Source organism: Dunckerocampus dactyliophorus, chromosome 21 (genome assembly GCF_027744805.1).
Source record: "Dunckerocampus dactyliophorus isolate RoL2022-P2 chromosome 21, RoL_Ddac_1.1, whole genome shotgun sequence".
NCBI lineage: Eukaryota > Metazoa > Chordata > Actinopteri > Syngnathiformes > Syngnathidae > Dunckerocampus > Dunckerocampus dactyliophorus.
In genome coordinates, this window is record NC_072839.1 from 9518872 (window position 1) to 9531059 (window position 12188).

Here is a 12188-nt window from a genome sequence, read left to right on the forward strand (position 1 = left end):
AGCTTTAAATTGTTGACCCATTTTGAGGTCCCTGAAACAGCCCTTTTTGTATAATTTTGAAATATACAGGTTTTTTTCAAGTTATTCATTGGACTTGAACAACTTTTGGGGTGTTCTAAAACTTTTGACTGGTAGTGTATATATTTTTGAATTCATCCTTTATTTATACAGGTTTTTTCAAAGACGTTTACACACAGACATGGTAGATGACAATGATTTTGTCAGAACCTTAAATTCACTCACTGTAACAAAGGCTTGAAATCTAAATTGAGAGACGGTAATGCGGTTATGTATTCCAAACACTGGGTGCTGAAAATCTAAATGTTCCTTTGACCCAGTTCAGTTCGAACAAAGTGTCCATAGAGAAAAGATTGTGACTTCCAGATCTCCTTGTTAAGTCCGATGACAAGCAAGAAGGAATGATACCCAGAACTGTTTTATAGATGAAAACATTAAAGTTGCCTAAACCAGTTCGGGACCACAGTTGGTCATGAATCTCAGATGTTGCACAGTATCCAGCGACATGCATGAAAATGGATGAACACAACTTACTTCTTTCTGCAATAGCAGCGGCTCTGAATAAGAGACACAACACATCAATTCGGAGGTTAACACGCAGAAAGACTGACGTGTGATTTTTGTATTCAACGCTTGAGAGAGTAGAGCCGTTCTTAACTCACTTGAGTCTCTTGAATTCTGCAAAAGCATCGTCATACGCTGCAGGGCACAAACACAGTGTGAGAAAAGGATTGCCAGTTCAGTGGCATAGAGAGATGTTCCACTCTTCCCGACCTTGACCCGACAGCTCCACTGTCCGCCTCAGGCCACCCTTGCCGTCACTGAACTCGATGGCGTACTTGCCCATGTCCTTCTCGGTGGGCTCTGTGATCTGCAACCACAGCTGATCGCCCACCACGCCGCTCTTGAGGCGGTCGCAGAAGGCGATGGCCGAATCCCTGTTGGGGCACAGACCGCATTTTACATTTGAATATCGGGCCAGTTAAGATTTATCCTGTTAAAGACATGAATGAGTTCAACCCACTTGTAATGCCATGTGACTGGCAGCAAGTCATTGTAGTAGCTGACAAAGGTGTAGAGGCGAATGCCTTCATCTGTGCTGGTGATCTTCAAAGGTGTGGAAGAGTTAGCTGTAAATTTAAAAATAAACACAACAAAAAACTCAAATGGGTTCATTGAGTGCGACAAACTTGGCAAAAGTTAATGTGAAGTCGTTACATCTCACCGATATAGTCGAAAACTTCATTCATCAGGTCTTTGAAACCTTGAAATAAACAATAGGGTATAACATTTAGGGTATTAGGCGAAATTAGCACAGCAAAATCATTAGCATATCCGACCAATAATTTGTTTTATTTGGTTTAAAAGAATTGTAATATTTTTCAAAATTCCAAATTAAATGCATAACATTGTTGGCCCGGATAAAATAATAACATGGCTGTCACACACCGTGACACTCATCGTATACACGTACAGTCGTCCCTCGCCGCTTTTCGTGAATTTTGCGGCTTCACTCTATCACGGTTTCTCCAAAATAGAGAAATTAATCAATCATGCTGTTTTGTGGGAGAATACGGCCTATTATTAGCCAAAAAAATTGCATATTGAAGCACATTTTATGTATTTTTTTGCCTAAATTAAGCATTTTCAAGCATAAAAATGTCTAAATGAACTAAAATACATATATGAGGCATTCAAAAGACGCATTGAAAGACCGTGTGAATGATATGTGGTATTCTACATTGGTCACTGGGTATCAGTAATGTTACTGTAATGTTCAATGAGAAACACACACAAGCACCAGGCTTAATCGGCGAAAAAAATGGCTTTTCTTGCATGTTTGAATTCTCTCACAACAGGGACAATAATCCCTACTAAAAACCCTGAATAAAAACACAGGCTACTGTTGCTGCATTGCTACAGCATGGATATAAAGCCCTAAAATGTTGTTAAAGGTTTTTGGAGTTGTTTTAATAGGAGGCGTCATATTACGTGCATGAATTATCTGCCTCTTTTTACTGCTTTTAAATCTTTAGAACGCACAGAATAGAGAAACGATTTTGGATGATGATGTAAATGGCTTATTTACTCTTATTATGTCAAATATATTGGGTAATACGAGTGTAAAGGTGACTATAGGGGTGTTATTTCATGTCTAGTGGGCTCTAATAATGTTAGAAACCGCCTTTAGAAGTAAACAGGTTTTCTATGCTCTAATTACATATAAATAAGGAATCTTACTTTGCGGAAATTCACTTATCATGGTTGGGTCTGGAACCAATTAACCGCAGTACTGTAAAAGAGGGATTACTGTACATGTCTGTAGCAGGTCAGCACACACAAAAACAGTCTCGGAGAAGCTACAGACAATTTGTAGTCAGTAGCAATGGCAGTGTGTGTGTTACATTTGCGTACTCAAAGCAGGAAGAGGCGGGATATAATATGAGCTCTAAGTTGGACTATAAAGTTCGTATGGAAATTGTATGTACGAGTGAAGGTGGATGAGCTGACTGCTAGCATCAATCACATACGTCTATTTATTATTACCTCGTTACCTGGCTAGAGCTTCAGCCAGGGCATTTAACTATTGGAAAAATCACTGAATCAAAAAAGAAATAAACAGGCTTTTTACGCCTCAGGATCACCTTGGTCGGTCAGATTTAACGCTGATGTGTCCTTTCCTCTGTCGTCCTTCAAAACAACCTCATACACTCCAGCATCCTTCTTGGAAATCTGTTAAAGAGACAGCCGCCGCAATATGTCAGCGTTAGAGATGTAGAACATCCCTGATGTCATCAAGAAACTACGGGATTTCTATTTGTCAGAAAAGACTAGCTTTTCTCTTCTGTGCTGGGTGCTGCAGAAAACACAAAGCAAAAAAGCCAGCAAGCAAGCAAACATGGATTCAAACACTGAATCTAAATATTAAAAAACAGCATTCTCAAGCAGCAAAGACAAGACCAGCAACTGATCCCGACTTTCAGTCTTCTCCGGATTTGGTCTCCGGCAATGTCTGCTGTGTCTGCGGGCGTGTCGCGCTGAAATGGGACACATGTGACAGCAGCCGTGTTAGTCACATTAGCAGCACGGATGGCGTGTCAGTCTGCGGCAGAGACGTTTGACGTCTACACAGGGATGACAGAGGTTGCAGAAAGAAGAGATTATAGGAGGTCCTCGGTCTACATACAAGTTCCTTTCCTACGGCTATGTAAGTTTTAGTGTCAGAACTTACACCTCATTTACACCTGAATGAACAGCTAAGTCACGATAAATAGAACACATGAAAGACATCAAATTCAGTCAACTCCTTACTTTTATCCCTGTGGTTGTCTTGTACACTGGAAGGGGCGTTGCAAAGGAGGGAGAGACAGACTTATTGGGGGGAGGAAGTCTCAATAATGAAACCACTACACTGCGCAGTTATCTCTGTCCATTTCATAGGAGCATGTACCAGCTTTATTCTTCATGATGGTCGTTTGAGTGGCTTGGACCGTTCAGCCAATGTTGATTTCGCTACTTCCTAAACATTTTACCAAGTCTAATTTCACTTTCCTTTCCTTTGACACGCTGCCACCAGAAGAATCCGCCTCATGCATGGGAGACATCATGGAGGTTAAAGGAAAACTGCACTTTTTTTTTTTTATTTTGCCCATCATTGACAATCTTTATGTGAGACATGAACACGCGTCTTTCTCTTTTCAGTACATTCTAAAGATATTAAAAACAGATTAATGCACCTATTCTGCATATAAAGCAGGGTCTCAAACTCGCGGACCGCGGGCCATTTGTGGCCCGCCGGGTCATATTTTGCGGCCCGCGACTAGACATGGAGGAGTAGTGTAAATGCTATAAAAAATATTTATTTATTTATTTACCCTGAGATTCCCAGCCCTATTCCCAACCAGACCCTATCTCCAGCGGCCCCCAGTGAAATTGAGTTTGAGACCCCTGCTATAAAGCCTTCTGAAAAAAAAAAATGCCAATAACGATCCATTTGCATAATGTGACCTGCATACTAACCAGTGCTTCTAACTGTTGGGGGGGGCGTGAGAGGCAGGAAGGACTTTCAGTGTTAGTGCAGACCTGACAACATGTATGAATTTGTTGTACTCAGCATACAATTTGCCTCTTGAATATGCTTGTATGCTTCACTGCTCTCCGTTTTGTTGCATGCCGCTGCATTTCATTACATTTGGTTGACTTCCGTTTGTACAGTACAGATACATAAATAGATATTATCCGTTTTTAAATAGCATTTCAAATCGAGGGGGTGCGAAAACGTTTCGCATGACAGAAAATAACTGAGAACCACTGATATTAACCAAACTACAGCGACATGGTTATTATTATTATTAACATTGTTTCGCCAAATAACTACATTACTAGCGGCTAGCTTCACCACACATTCGATCACCACACGTCAGCGCCACGCTCACAATGCATCAGGCCATTACCGAAAGCTAACGCTGCTATTGGAGCTGCTGCTGTGTTATTATTTTTGAGTTTGGAAAAGTTAATGCTATGTGAAATCAATGTGTTGATTATATTGTAAGTATTGCATGATGAATGAATGTACCTGTTACAGGTCACAGCATGTATATTACACCATAAAACGTTGGAGGTGTTTTAATAGCAGGCTTTTTAAGCGGAATAGGTGTGTCCCATTACGTGTATTAATGAGCTGCCTCTTTTTATCTGTTTTTATATCTTTAGAACGCACAGAATAGAGAATGTGTCGTTCATGTCTTATGTAAGGATTGTGGATGAGGGGCAAAAAAAAGTTTTAAAAAGTCTTTAAACAATGGATAACTAAACTAAAAGGAATGAAAAAGACCTTGTCCTTCCTCAGGGTAGTGACATGCGACTACGTATTCCTCCATCGCATACATGTAACTAGTTCCCTTTTATATAACATGGAACGCCATAAAACAAGAACCACCTGTAATGTAAATGAGAAAAAAGAGTGACCAAACTAAAGGTCCCCTATTATGTAAAAATGGCTTTTGTAACAGTTTATGGGCACCACACGTGATAAAAATCGATCCTCTCCCTCAATCGTTTACGCCACTTTTGAGAGAAGAGGCAATCAAATGCTCTCTGTTGAAGTTTTCAAACCTTCATGCACATGATACCGCCTCTGACCCGCCCCTAGCTAGATGAGCCCGGCTCGTGTTTGTGCCCGTAATTAAATGCAGTATGGTTTGCACTCGAAATGATCTGTTAGCATAAGTATTATCTGTATTTAATTGTATTCTGGATAAAATAGACTAAATAAGTGAAATTAGATAATTTACCAGCCCTTCTTTTATTGCTGCTTTGCTTCAAAACAAATATGTGAAAGTATTCATGAATCGTTAAACAATAAAGGTTCAAATAATTGTTATTTTGTCCTCTTCGTACCTGAGCTATTTCCAGTTTGAGCACTCCTTCCGTGAAGCCCAGATGTTCGTCTGCCTTGATCTCCCGTCCATCCTTGTACCACAGTGCCGAGGTCTCCTTCTTTATGTTTCCTACCTTGAATGCAACACAGTGGAGGGTTTTTCTATGACAATATAATAGTTATGTTACAATAACCTAAATAAATAGGTCTCACCTTGCACTTCAGCATAACACAACATTCTGGTGTCACCTCGTAACCCAAATACTCGATAAAGTGAGGACCTGGAAACAGCATGGTTGTCAAAAAAGTAGGCATGGAACTCAAGGAGATTTCAGTGCAAAAGTCAATACAAACACCTTGTTTTCTGAACCATTCTTTCCTCTGGAACTCAGATTCCTTCTGCAGATCCTTGAACACTGTCAACCAAAACACATTGTCACATCTTTGCATGCTTTGCCGCCTGTAGTGTCCACCGGTGACAAAATCTCGAACACCGCTATGCCACACAATCTCTCACAAGGTCGGATTTGAAGCTTCATGTCCGACTGGACCTACCGTCCCCTATCAGTACCAGGCTGGACTGGTTGGTTGCTTTCCCATCTTGCATTTGAAAGGTGAAGGTGCCCTCATCAGCCGGTGTCAGAGACTCCATGATCATCTCAATCACACCGGTGTTCTTGTCAAAGTTCATCTTGTATTTCTGCAACAGGAAGGAGAATCCAAATGTGGAAAGAATGCAAACCGACAAAGGTTTAGCGCCTGTCTCGTTGGCTTACCTCCCCTTGAGACACAAGATTGTCGTTGAAAACGTAATCGACTTTGCCGTTGGCCGAAATCTGGTCGGCCTGCAGCCAAAAGCGAACTCTGCCCTTCTCCAGCATCTCCACGGCCAAATCCGACTTGAGGGGAATAGCTAAAAGATGGGGGAGAGAGACGGCAGGAGAACATGGGAGGGACAACTTAGGCCAGTTTAATGATGTACATTTAAAAACAGAATAGATGTGGGCTTAGACCAGTTTAACGATGTACAGTTAAAAACAGAATAGATGCAAACTTAGACCAGTGTAAGAACGTGCACTTAAAAACAGAATAGATGTGGATTTAGACCAGTTTAACGACGTAGACTTAAAAACAGAATAGATGCAAACTTAGACCAGTGTAAGAACATGCACTTAAAAACAGAATAGATGTGGACTTAGGCCAGTTTAACGACGTAGACTTACAAACACAATAGACGTGCTGTGGATGCACTTACTGGGGAACTTGTGATCATGGCTGATCTCCAGCAGCCTCTTCAACTCTGAAAATAAAAGAGTCCACCATGATTTTTTTATTTTTAGAACATGTGTCATAACAGTGATTCTTAACTGGTGGGTGGCGAGTATTTGAATGCACCTCGCATTCTTGTCTGTGCTACTCGCTTGCTACGTCACCACCAAGTGCGTGTCTAGGCAGAATTGAAAATTTCACGCGATTTGGATCACCGCTTTTGAGAGTTGAGAACCACTGTTTTATAACAACACTTGAGATGTCAACGTAGGCCTTAAAGTTGGTTGATGAAACTTGATCACTTGGTATATTCATTACGATGAAAACACGAAACCCTGCCTGGAGAAACCCACCTTCCTGTGAGATGGTGTAGCTGGATGAAGCGCCGTCAGTGTGAGAGACAAGACACGAATAAATGCCAATGTCTTCCTCTCCAGGACTGCTGAAAGTCACCTTTGACCTGCATAGAATCAACGAGTGAGTGACAATGTAGTGTTCATTAAAGATAATCTCACTTCGTCACAGACATTTACTGATGTAGCCCTGTTTGTTTCTGTTGTTGTGTTATTGTCACAGTTGTTGTTGCAGCTGTTGTCCTTGTCTCTGTCTTTTTTGTCCCCCTCTTATCACCGCACCCCCCCTCCCCCCCATATGTTTTCCTTTCTGTTCTTATCTATCCCCTCCTGCTCCGGTCCGGCCGCTCCAAATAAGCATAATAACAAAGCATCCAAGTCAAATAAATTCTGTATAACAGGGGAAGTGTATCTCACACTAGTAAATCTGTAAATCTGTTGAGCATGTGAGGGCATTTAAATCTACAATTCTATCTACCTTAAAGGCTGGACAGGACAGGACAGGAAAAAAAAAAAGATAATCTCACTTGTTTCCTTTGGTCTCCACAGTCAAGCGCGACGAGTCTGAGATGTCCTCGTAATTCTTGGACCACAGGAATTTGGAGTCGGGGGTCAGGTTGCCGCATTCAAAGTTCAGGGAGATGTTCCCATCATCATCGACATCCACAACTATTTCCTTGGTGCCTAAAACCCAGAGGAGGTGAGTGTGAAGCCAACAAATATGCTCATCAGGACTATTGTCCACCTCCTACCTGGCTTGGTCAGAGCTTGGACCGCCTCTGAGATGTCAGAAGTCTTTCCTACACCGGCTTGGTTCTGAGCTCGCACACGGAATACGTACGTCTCTCCCTCCTTCAGATTCTTCACCTGCAGAACAAAGAAGCTGAATAAGCAAGCATTTGGAACGTGTGAAAGCCGTCACAGAGGGACCACAGCGACCTTGAAGAAGGTATTCTCTGTGGCCTTGGTGTTGATTCCTCTCCAAGCTTCCTCTGGGGCTTCAGCTTCCTTTATATCGATGTAGAAGCCGTTGACAGGATCGCGGCCCTGGTACACCGGTGGTTTCCATAGCAGTGTCATGGAGTCACACCGCACCTCCCTGAGTTCTAGATCATGAGGAGGTCCTACGGTGCGAGAAAAGGTCAAACGTCCGTATGGCCATGAAAAAAAACGATGCTTAGTCAAGTTTTAAAGGCCTAGATCTTCACTGAGGTGCTGTCAGCGGCTAAAAGTGCACCTGGAACAGCAATGGTCCACTCCTCGCACAGGAACGTGTCGCTGGGAAGTGATGGTATGCCGACACCTGCAATGTTGGCTGCTCGAACCTGGAACTGATACTTTCTGTTCTCTTTCAGGTCAGTCACCTACAGACATGAAAAGGGTGGTGCCTTTCTTAGCTTCAACAACTGCATGTGAGACTCAAGAAGACTCACTCTGTAGGCCCGATCGCTGATCGCCCTGATGTTGGCCTCGTGCCACTTGCCCGGCACTCCGTCGATGACGTCACGGTAATCCACAAAGTATCCGGTGATGTCAGCCCCGCCGATGAAGGCCGGCTGTTTCCAGGCCAGCACCATGGAGTCACGTACACACTCCAGCACAGTGATGCCAAACGGTGGGGCAGGGGACGCTGAGATGACAGACAACTCAAATGAACCCTAAATGCATCGCAAACTGAAGCTCAACTACTAAGAGACACATTTAATTCCGAAAGCCCTTGACTTCCTAGCAAAAATGTATTTTAAAACTATTTTGTAGCTCAGTAAATGCTGGAAGATCAATTACTTGGTCCCTTTATTTCGGAAATATGGGATACGGAAATAGGAATACGACAAACCACCATAGGCAGCCAACTGATAGCTACAGTATAATCAAATACTTCTGTAATTTAAAAACACTTTATAGCTTTTTAAGAAATTTATTCAGAAGCAGACAAGTATTATGCTAAGCTACTGTGACCATATTTCTATGACCGAAAACCAGGACACTCAAATGATTCGAAGTTAACTCAAAGATGCCTTATAATTTCAATACATTTCAAGTATGTGTCCTTGGTATGGATAACAAATATTACAAAGTACTGTCTACTGTATAAACAAAGACACTGTTTTCCAAAGGAAGAACGTTTAAAAACAGAACAACGCAGGAGCCTAAAGTCAAATGCTTTATAAGTTTTGAAATTTAACCAATATTTTTGGGGAAAAATGTGCCCTTGAAAGTCGAAAAATTTCAACAGACTGCAACTCGGCAAGCGTCAGAGGATTAACTCAGTGCAAATGTTTTGCTTTTTCTTTGGATCTTTGTGGTTTTTGTGTCAAAACTAATTCCACACGACAGCCTTTCAGCGGTTACGTCACATGCAGCGGGGTGCCCTAATGCCGCTCAATTTAAAGGCCCAATGAAAAGCAATTAAAACCAGGACATTTTCATCACTTTCTCAAAAAATAAAAAAACAGGACATGTCCTGGTCACGCAGTGCTAAGCTATCCATTGCCAAACTAAGCAGCTGTTGATCTAACCAACTACTTTTGTCCTTTTGGTTTTTTGTCCTTACGAAAGTATGAGGACCACTTGAACTAACAAACATATGTGGAAATTGATACCACCTTGGCATATAAACATTTAAAAAATATCTTCCAATAATATCGGTCAGCCGATATTATTGGACATCCCTACTAAAGAAATTAGATTTCGCCATGCTGGTTGTATGAAGCCATGTTTCTGGTGCTAATCTAACATCCTTGTGGGGGTGGTGGGAAATGTTTACAAGGTGACCTGACCATCAGTGAGAAGGTCGTGGAAAGCTGGGACAAGATCTGAGCGTGCCTGTCTGGGGTTAGATTCAATCAGGAAGTGTTTGACAGTGACTTACCTGTGAGGAGAACGCCACCTGTTTATTTCATGTCAAATGAACCTTGAGTACATATATGAGGTTTAAAAATGTATACGTGTACATAAAGCTGAAACCAGAAGTTTACATACACTATGTAAAACACTGAAATTAAATCAGACTCGACTTTTCCTGTTTTAGGTCAGTTAGGATTACCAAAATGATGAGAGAGACTATTATTTATGAGTTTCGTCCAAGCCAAAAGGTTGCATACTGTACATTTCCTTAGTATTTGGCAGCATTGCTTTTAAACTGTATGACTTGGGTGAAGCTTCTCACAATAGACAGAGATCAGGGCTTTGTTGTGGCCAATCCAGAACATTGACTTTGTTGTCCTTTTTGTGAGTATTTTAGCGGTATGCTAAGAGTCATTGTCTATTTGGAAGACCCATTTTCGGCCAAGCTTCAACTTCCAGAGCAGTAAAAAACAATTAAGCTTGCGGATAATTGTTTGAACAGATGAGCGATGAGCAGATCATCCAAGGATGAACCAGACTTGTGGGGCTCCACAATTCTTTTCATGATATCTTGGCTGATTTCTTTTGACTTTCCCATAATGTCAAACAAGGAGACAGTGTGTTTGAGGTTTGGCCTTACAATACACGCACAGACTAATTCAAATGTTGTCAGTTAACCTATCAGAAGCTTCCGAAGCCATGTCATCATCATGTGGGCTGTCCCACATTGTTTAAAGACATTGTTATTGTTGTGTATGTAAACTTTTGTCATAAACCCTCCATCCAAGAAGTGGTTGAAATCAAATCAGGCAAATACACCAACAAGCCGTTAACGGGAAGTTTCCTGAGCATTGGGCCGGCTCCAAAGCAGGCCCACGAGGAAGAGGAATTTGGTTTCACTTCAGAGACTGTTTGGACACCCCATTATATCTCGGTTGGGCTGACCGTTCTCATTGCAATTGGTTGTATCCACTCCTTTTTAATATTAAACTGTTCTGACTCTTTGCCTTTTTCCGATAGCTGTTATAACAAAAGAATCCGGGAGGGCAGTGCCTGGTAAAAGGGCCAGCCCTAACAATAGTGAGAAAAAATGTGTGTTTTTACACAAATCATGTGAACTTCTGGTTTCAACTGTAGGTTTAAATATATAATATGTACTTGGGGAGGCTTGTTTTTGTACCTCCATCCTTAGCCGATGCTCACCTGCTGACTCTGAGTGGGGCCTCGCTGTCTCCTGGTTAGCAGAAGCATCTACTGACAACTCACATGCCTGCTCAGCCTCGGGGCCATCGGCTGTTTTCACAGCATGGACCTCAGCGTGAAACGAGCCTAAATGTGCTTCTATGTCAGTAAGTGGTTCACAAAGTGAGCCTGGCGCAGACTGTGAGAGATGATCTTTTACCACATTCTGGGCCTGAGACACATTGCCCCTTATTGCCCCCTTGTTTTTTCTCTCTGCGGGGTCTGAGGGCCCTGAGCTAGCCGCCGTGGGCCCCTGCCCCTGCCCGTGTTCAGGGTCAGCCTGAGCTTTGCTCGTTTGCAACGTGTCAGGGGAGAATTGGACAGTGTCATGCGTGCCCGTCCAACGTGGCCTGTGCGGGGTTAGTTGGCCTGCTTTACCCCCCGGCCCCATCTCCGGCAACACACCATGAGGGATGCCGCCCCCTACAGGAGTTAGCAGAGAAAATCAAGAGAGGCTTTTTAGAACAGACAGATGCAGGTCATATAAGCAGAGTTTACAATGACTAACAAATATGAATAAAGAAATAAGCAAAAAAGATGTCTTCATCTGACTGGGTTGGAAAGATGAAGACAAGATGGCCAAAAGGAGACATCCATGCGAGGACATGATGAGAACATGCAGTCAAACATTGTAGCAGCTCTTTATGAACAAACTTCAGTCACAATGCCAATGTATTTCATCAATGTTACTTCATGCAAAAATGGAATTTATACCGAAATTGCTTCAGATAATTACGTGACAATTCTGTCGTTGAACAGAATTGAAGCACTTCCTTTGTCACTGAAGAGAAGCACATCAGCTTTGTTGCTATGAATGTGTTTCATAAAGAAGACAAAATGCCTTTCAACATAGTTAGTGTGTTAGTTTTGAAGTTGTAGGGGTTTAGAGGAAGTTGTAGAGGGTGTGGATTAGTACAGTATATTTATTTATTAACTGAAGATCTCTCCGATTTCTCTTCCCTCTAAGCAGCATTATGGTAGCTCCATTGAAGCTGTAGCTGTAATTTTTTTTCATGGGGCGCAGAATTCCTGGCGGCATCTCTGTACATAATGAAAAGCAAATTTTACTGACTATGTAC

The 12188-nt window shown here is 42.1% G+C and overlaps 1 protein-coding gene and 1 long non-coding RNA gene across 12 annotated transcripts in view; one reads left to right on the forward strand and one right to left on the reverse strand.

The window, feature by feature from the left end:
• The window catches only part of myom1b (myomesin 1b), a 30559-nt gene that overhangs the window by 5647 nt on the left and 12724 nt on the right, over positions 1-12188 (reverse strand). For 6 of the 11 annotated variants that reach the window (XM_054764899.1, XM_054764895.1, XM_054764893.1 and 3 more), the window contains 19 exons: positions 11071-11532; positions 8454-8650; positions 8258-8384; positions 7960-8144; positions 7773-7887; positions 7548-7704; positions 7021-7127; positions 6654-6698; positions 6175-6311; positions 5954-6098; positions 5755-5814; positions 5612-5679; positions 5419-5532; positions 2664-2751; positions 1244-1282; positions 1043-1148; positions 793-956; positions 681-717; positions 553-575 (listed from right to left, as the gene is read on the reverse strand). In XM_054764899.1, the coding sequence (XP_054620874.1) occupies positions 553-575; positions 681-717; positions 793-956; positions 1043-1148; positions 1244-1282; positions 2664-2751; positions 5419-5532; positions 5612-5679; positions 5755-5814; positions 5954-6098; positions 6175-6311; positions 6654-6698; positions 7021-7127; positions 7548-7704; positions 7773-7887; positions 7960-8144; positions 8258-8384; positions 8454-8650; positions 11071-11532 (2376 nt within the window). The remainder of the gene's footprint in view (positions 1-552; positions 576-680; positions 718-792; positions 957-1042; positions 1149-1243; positions 1283-2663; positions 2752-5418; positions 5533-5611; positions 5680-5754; positions 5815-5953; positions 6099-6174; positions 6312-6653; positions 6699-7020; positions 7128-7547; positions 7705-7772; positions 7888-7959; positions 8145-8257; positions 8385-8453; positions 8651-11070; positions 11533-12188) is intronic. The other 5 variants (XM_054764902.1, XM_054764904.1, XM_054764903.1 and 2 more) reach the window with 2 other exon arrangements.
• LOC129173786 (uncharacterized) lies at positions 7576-8806 on the forward strand. Its single transcript, XR_008567305.1, has 3 exons — positions 7576-7720; positions 7879-8311; positions 8376-8806. It is a non-coding gene; the product is annotated as an uncharacterized LOC129173786 (long non-coding RNA).